Source organism: Lampetra fluviatilis, unplaced genomic scaffold (assembly GCF_964198595.1).
Source record: "Lampetra fluviatilis unplaced genomic scaffold, kcLamFluv1.1 SCAFFOLD_497, whole genome shotgun sequence".
Taxonomy (NCBI): Eukaryota; Metazoa; Chordata; class Hyperoartia; order Petromyzontiformes; family Petromyzontidae; genus Lampetra; species Lampetra fluviatilis.
In genome coordinates, this window is record NW_027620961.1 from 27,501 (window position 1) to 35,000 (window position 7,500).

The window sequence follows — 7,500 nt, forward strand, 5'->3', positions numbered from 1 at the left end:
CCAATCAACTTCAAGGACCATGTGAGACTAGGCTCTAAGCAAAGCTGTCTCGGGTGTGGACCAATCAACTTCAAGGACCATGTGAGACTAGGCTCTAAGCAAAGCTGTCTCTGGTGTGGACCAATCAACTTCAAGGACCATGTGAGACTAGGCTCTAAGCAAAGCTGTCTCGGGTGTGGACCAATCAACTTCAAGGACCATGTGAGACTAGGCTCTAAGGAAAGCTGTCTCTGGTGTGGACCAATCAACTTCAAGGACCATGTGAGACTAGGCTCTAAGGAAAGCTGTCTCGGGTGTGGACCAATCAACTTCAAGGACCATGTGAGACTAGGCTCTAAGGAAAGCTGTCTCTGGTGTGGACCAATCAACTTCAAGGACCATGTGAGACTAGGCTCTAAGGAAAGCTGTCTCTGGTGTGGACCAATCAACTTCAAGGACCATGTGAGACTAGGCTCTAAGGAAAGCTGTCTCGGGTGTGGACCAATCAACTTCAAGGACCATGTGAGACTAGGCTCTAAGGAAAGCTGTCTCTGGTGTGGACCAATCAACTTCAAGGACCATGTGAGACTAGGCTCTAAGGAAAGCTGTCTCGGGTGTGGACCAATCAACTTCAAGGACCATGTGAGACTAGGCTCTAAGGAAAGCTGTCTCGGGTGTGGACCAATCAACTTCAAGGACCATGTGAGACTAGGCTCTAAGGAAAGCTGTCTCGGGTGTGGACCAATCAACTTCAAGGACCATGTGAGACTAGGCTCTAAGGAAAGCTGTCTCGGGTGTGGACCAATCAACTTCAAGGACAGTGCATATCATCATCATCATGAGAGTTGTGTGTTTTTGTTTGCGTTCTGACTGCTTGTGTTGTGGTTATTGCAAACATGACGCCTCGTACAAAGGTGTCAGTTGTTGTGCCAGCTGAAAGGTACAAACCTACTACTACTGTAGTTTGCCACTGGGAAAGGAGATGTCTCATAGTGATGTTGATGATGTTGTTGTTGATGTTGTTGGTGATGATTTTGTTGATTATGTTGTTGTTGATGATGTTGTTGATGATGTTGTTGATGATGTTGTTGTTGTTAATGTTAATGATGTTGATGATGATGTTATTGATGATGATGTTGATGATGATGTTGTTGTTGTTAATGTTAATGATGTTGATTATGTTGTTGTAATGATGATGTTGATGTTATTTTTGATGTTGTTGTTTATGTTGTTGATGTTGTTGTAATGATTATGTTGTTGTTGATGTTGATGTTGTTGTTGATGTTGTTGATGTTGTTGTTGTAATGATTATGTTGTTGATGTTGTAGTTGTTGATGTTGTTGTAATGATTATGTTGTTGATGTTGTTTATGTTGTTGTTGTTGATGTTGATGTTGTTGTTGTTGTGCTCTGTAGAGGTGCTGGAGCGCTGCAGGGGCTCCGTGCTCTCCTCGTGCCCCCCAATGGGGGGCCTGAGCGTCGCCCCACACCTGCTGGAGCAGCTGGTGCTCTTCATGGAGGTGAATCATCAACAACATCAACAACAACAACATCTACAACAACAACATCAACATCAACAATAACAACATCTACAACAACATCAACAATAACAACCTCAACATCAACAATAACAACATCTACAACATCATCAACAACAACAACCTCAACATCAACAACATCAACAACATCTACAACATCATCAACAACAACAACCTCAACATCAACAACATCTACATCATCAACAACAACAACCTCAACATCAACAACATCTACATCATCAACAACAACAACCTCAACATCAACAACATCAACAACATCTACAACAACATCAACAACATCAACAACATCATCAACAACATCAACAATATCAACAACAACATCAACATCATTACCATCTCCCCCCCCCCCGTGTCTCCCCCCGTATCTCTCCCCCCCTCCCCCCCCCCGTGCCCCCCCCCCCCCCAGACGGCGTGTGTGGTGAGCTTGGTGGGGGGCTTGGCGTGCCGCGCCCTGCGCCCCACCAGGTCCCAGCTGCAGAAGCGGCGCAAGAAGAGGGGGGGAGGAGGGGGAGGGGCCGGCACGGTGAGTGTCACTGCGTGTGTGTGTCACTGTGTGTGTGTGTCACTGTGTGTGTGTGTCACTGTGTGTGTGTGTCACTGTGTGTGTGTGTCACTGTGTGTGTCACTGTGTGTGTCACTGTGTGTGTGTCACTGTGTGTGTGTCACTGTGTGTGTGTGTCACTGTGTGTGTGTGTCACTGTGTGTGTGTCACTGTGTGTGTGTCACTGTGTGTGTGTGTCACTGTGTGTGTCACTGTGTGTGTCACTGTGTGTCACTGTGTGTGTGTGTGTGTGTCACTGTGTGTGTGTGTCACTGTGTGTGTCACTGTGTGTGTCACTGTGTGTGTGTCACTGTGTGTGTCACTGTGTGTCACTGTGTGTGTGTGTGTGTCACTGTGTGTGTCACTGTGTGTGTCACTGTGTGTGTGTGTGTGTCACTGTGTGTGTCACTGTGTGTGTCACTGTGTGTGTGTGTGTCACTGTGTGTGTCACTGTGTGTGTGTGTGTCACTGTGTGTGTCACTGTGTGTGTGTGTGTCACTGTGTGTGTCACTGTGTGTGTGTGTGTCACTGTGTGTGTCACTGTGTGTGTCACTGTGTGTGTGTGTCACTGTGTGTGTCACTGTGTGTGTGTCACTGTGTGTCACTGTGTGTGTGTGTCACTGTGTGTGTGTCACTGTGTGTGTGTGTCACTGTGTGTGTGTCACTGTGTGCCACTGTGTGTGTGTCACTGTGTGTCACCGTGTGTGTGTCACTGTATGTGTGTGTCAGTGTGTCACTGTGTGTGTGTCACTGTGTGTCACTGTGTGTGTGTCACTGTGTGTGTGTCACTGTGTGTCACTGTGTGTGTCACTGTGTGTGTCTCTCTGTGTCACTGTGTGTGTGTGAGTGTCACTTTGGCTCTGGATGGGTGCGAGGGGCTGGTAACCCCTCCACCTTCAATTCATTACCACGAAACCACGTGGAAACATCTAACTAATAAGCTTGTGCCGGAGTTGCCCGGGGGGGACAGGCGTCTGTGACGTCTCCTGGCCAAACCCCAATTGGCGGAGCCAGGAGACTGAATCTTCACCCTCGGGGCTCCTCCAGAAACAACGAAAAGCCACTTCGTGTGGCCACGTGGAATGTTCGAGCGCTCACTGCGGAGGAGAGGCTGCCACTCCTTTGTCGGGAGCTGTGCACAGACTGCCCTATATGACATGATAACAGCAGTCTGGACCACTGGACGGGTTCCGCAGGATTGGAAAGATGCCCTGGTGGTCCCCCTCTTTAAGAAGGGGGACCGCACAGACTGTAACAACTACAGGGGCATCTCACTCCTCAGTGTGCCGGGTAAGGTCCTGGCAAGGATTATTCAACATCGCCTTGCCAGGCACGCTGAGGAGAGGCTTGCGGAGCCCCAATGCGGTTTCAGGAAAGGGCGGTCCTGCACAGACGCCATATATTCAGTCCGTCTGCTACAGCAGAGGTGTAGGGAATTCCAACAAGACCTACATCTCTGCTTTATTGACCTGGTCAAGGCCTACGATACCATCAGTAGGCCTACTGACAGCACTTGCCCCTACAGCCCTGTGTCAGACTACCTGGGTGTCCTATACCTGTACCTGTGTGTGCCCCCCCCCCAGCCCCCCACTCTGGAGAGCTTTGCGGTGTTCACGGCGGCGCTGCGCGGCGCGCTCGCAGACGCGGTGAGCGACGTGCAGAGCAAAGCTCACCACGTCGCAACGCTGCCCTACCACAGCCTCACCAGCCACGCTCACCACTCACAGGTGGGGGGGTGGGTGGGGGGGTGGGTGGGTGGGTGGGTGGGTGAGTGGGTGGGTGAGTGGGTGGGTGCGTGATTGAGTGGGTGGGTGGGTGGGTGAGTGGGTGGGTGAGTGGGTGGGTGCGTGATTGAGTGGGTGGGTGGGTGCGTGAGTGGGTGGGTGCGTGAGTGAGTGGGTGGATGGGTGGGTGGGTGGATGGGTGAGTGGGTGGGTGGATGGGTGGGTGGATGGGTGGGTGGATGGGTGGGTGGGTGGGTGAGTGGGTGAGTGGGTGGGTGGGTGGGTGAGTGGGTGGGTGGGTGGGTGGGTGGGTGGGTGGGTGGGTGGGTGAGTGGGTGGGTGGGTGGGTGAGTGGGTGGGTGGGTGAGTGAGTGGGTGAGTGAGTGGGTGGGTGGGTGAGTGAGTGGGTGGGTGGGTGAGTGAGTGGGTGGGTGGGTGGGTGAGTGAGTGGGTGGGTGGGTGAGTGAGTGGGTGGGTGGGTGAGTGAGTGGGTGGGTGGGTGAGTGAGTGGGTGGGTGAGTGGGTGGGTGGGTGAGTGGGTGGGTGGGTGAGTGAGTGGGTGGGTGGGTGGGTGGGTGAGTGGGTGGGTGAGTGGGTGGGTGAGTGGGTGGGTGGGTGAGTGAGTGAGTGAGTGGGTGGGTGGGTGAGTGAGTGGGTGGGTGGGTGAGTGGGTGGGTGGGTGAGTGGGTGGGTGAGTGAGTTCGTGAGTGGGTGAGTGGGTGGGTGAGTGAGTGAGTGGGTGGGTGAGTGGGTGAGTGAGTGGGTGGGTGAGTGAGTGAGTGAGTGAGTGGGTGGGTGAGTGAGTGAGTGAGTGGGTGAGTGGATGAGTGAGTGAGTGGGTGGGTGGGTGAGTGGGTGGGTGAGTGAGTGGGTGGGTGAGTGAGTGAGTGAGTGGATGAGTGAGTGAGTGGGTGGGTGAGTGAGTGAGTGGGTGAGTGGATGAGTGAGTGAGTGGGTGGGTGAGTGAGTGGGTGAGTGGGTGGGTGAGTGAGTGGGTGGGTGAGTGAGTGGGTGGGTGAGTGAGTGGGTGGGTGAGTGAGTGGGTGGGTGGGTGAGTGGGTGGGTGAGTGAGTGAGTGGGTGGGTGGGTGGGGGAGTGAGTGAGTAACTGGGTGAGTAACTGGGTGAGTGAGTAGCTGGGCGAGTAACTGGGTGAGCGGCTGGGTGGGTGAGTGGCTAAGTGAGTGAGTGACTGGGTGAGTAACTGGGTGGGTGAGTAACTGGGTGGGTGAGTAACTGGGTGAGCGGCTAAGTGAGTGAGTAACTGGGTGGGTGAGTAACTGGGTGGGTGAGTAACTGGGTGAGCGGCTAAGTGAGTGAGTGACTGGGTGAGTAACTGGGTGGGTGGGCGCTTGGGGCCAAGCAGGGCCGGGGGAGGGCCGGTGATCGTCCAATGGGAGAGCAGCTCCTCTTACCCACCCCCCCTCTCCCCCCGTGCTGGTGAGCAGGCTGGTGAGCAGGCTGGTGAGCAGGCTGGTGAGCGTGCTGGTGAGCAGGCTGGTGAGCAGGCTGGTGAGCAGGCTGGTGAGCAGGCTGGTGAGCGTGTGGTGTGGGAGAGAGTGCGGGGAAGCTACCAGCGCTCGCTCCAGGAGATTGAGGAAGCTCTCAAGCGTCGCCTCGACGCGTCACGCAGCCTCAAGCTCTGACGCTCACCAGCCGCGCTTACCACGCTCACCACACGCTCACCACGCTCACCACACGCTCACCACGCTCACCAACCACACTCACCACGCTCACCACACGCTCACCACGCTCACCAGCCACGCTCACCACGCTCACTCACCACACGCGCTCACCACGCTCACCACACGCGCTCACCACTCACACGCTCACCACCCACACGCTCACCACGCTCACCACTCACACGCTCACCACCCACACGCTCACCACGCTCACCACTCACACGCTCACCACCCACACGCTCACCACTCACACGCTCACCACCCACACGCTCACCACGTTCACCAGCCATGCTCAACACTCACGCGTTCACCACCCACACGCTCACCACGTTCACCAGCCATGCTCACCACTCACCAACTCACGCGCTCACCACCCACGCTCACCCCACCCACGCTCACCACCCACACTCACCACCCACCCACAGGCTCACCCCACCCACCCACCCTCACCCCTGAGTGAGTGTTGCTGAACGTGATGATGGTGGTGGTGGTGGTGATGGTGTTGGTCGTCGTTGTGATGATGGTGGTGGTGTTGGTGGTGGTGGTGTTGGTGATGGTGGTGGTGTTGGTGGTGGTGATGATGGTGTTGGTCGTCGTTGTGATGATGGTGGTGGTGATGGTGGTGTTGGTGATGGTGGTGGTGTTGGTGGTGGTGTTGGTGGTGTTGGTCGTCGTTGTGATGATGATGGTGGTGTTGGTGATGGTGGTGGTGTTGGTGGTGGTGGTGGTGATGATGGTGTTGGTCGTCGTTGTGATGATGGTGGTGGTGTTGGTGGTGGTGTTGGTGGTGTTGGTGGTGGCAGTAGTAGCTGTAGAAGAGTGACGGGAGGTGTGAGTGAGTGTCTGTGTGTCTGTGTGTGTGTCTGTGTGAGTGTGTGTGTGTCTGTGTGTGAGTGTGTGTGTGTGTGAGTGTCTGTGTGTGTGTGTGAGTGTCTGTGTGTGCGTGTGTGCTGTGTGTGACTGTCTGCGTGCGAGTGTGCCTGTGTGTGTGTGCCTGTGTGTGTGCCTGTGTGTGCTAATGAGTGCTGAATTCAATAAAGCTCTTGCGCTGATCCCGCCTGCTGTGTCCTCTCTCCAATGCCAACACCGCTGAGGTCGCCACGGCGCCTGTGCCAGGCTAGGTGCTTTAGGCACCCGGCGCTCCGCTCGTTGTTGTGAGCGTCGCTCCTCCGCCCTCCGTTGTTGTTGGAGGGCGACTGCCTCCAACTGCCCAGTAGCGTCCTTCACGAGCCTCCTCCACTGAGGCCGATCTTGACACCGCTGGTACGAGTCATCGGCAAGTCCACTCAGCTCCACGTCCTCCTGTACCACATCACTCCATCTCTTCTCTAGCCCGTGCCGCGCCCGTTTAGCCCCCTCGATCCGGCCGAACAAAAGCTGTTGAGGCATGCGGTGGCACAGATCCAGGCGGTACTGGTCCAGCTCCCGACAGAGGAGTGGCAGCCTCTCCTCCGCAGTGAGTGTTCGAACATTCCACGTGGCCACACGAAGTGGCTTTCTGTTGTTTCTGGAGGAGCCCCGAGGGTGAAGATTCCGTCTCCTGGCTCCGCCAATTGGGGTTTGGCCAGGAGACGTCATAGACGCCTGTACCACCCCTCCCTCTGCACTCACCACCCCCCCCCGCTCACAACAGGAATGACCGCCCGTTGCCGCATTATGACAAAATAACGATTTATTTGTATTACAGTAGAAATCAGAGAAGGGTAACTTTGTAGTTCTTATAACAACAACAGCAACAGCCCATTGTACACAACGCAGGCGTGAAGACGAGGGGGGGCAACTCCCTCCACTCGCGAAACTATTCCTTCCGTGACCGCCCGACCAGTGGCACATTGAGGGTCTCGATTCGAGCCCTGGGTCTGGATGTCTCTCTCAGGGGGTTCACGATGGCCGTGTCTGAGACACAGAGTCTGGTTTTCAATCTGCGTCTCAGCCACCCAACTTCAAAGATTACACAGAGACCCACAGACTCACCACACAGAGACCCACAGACTCACCACACAGAGTCCACAGACTC

General features: G+C 55.0%; 1 protein-coding gene across 1 annotated transcript in view; it reads left to right on the forward strand.

Annotated features, from left to right (window-relative positions):
• Positions 1-5,447, forward strand: part of LOC144954595 (uncharacterized) — a 32,855-nt gene extending 27,408 nt beyond the window's left edge. Inside the window, exons 13-16 of the mRNA XM_078885049.1 lie at positions 1,395-1,498; positions 1,944-2,060; positions 3,662-3,724; positions 5,250-5,447. Of these exons, the coding sequence (XP_078741175.1) occupies positions 1,395-1,498; positions 1,944-2,060; positions 3,662-3,724; positions 5,250-5,447 (482 nt within the window). The remainder of the gene's footprint in view (positions 1-1,394; positions 1,499-1,943; positions 2,061-3,661; positions 3,725-5,249) is intronic.
• The last annotated feature ends 2,053 nt before the right edge of the window (positions 5,448-7,500 follow it).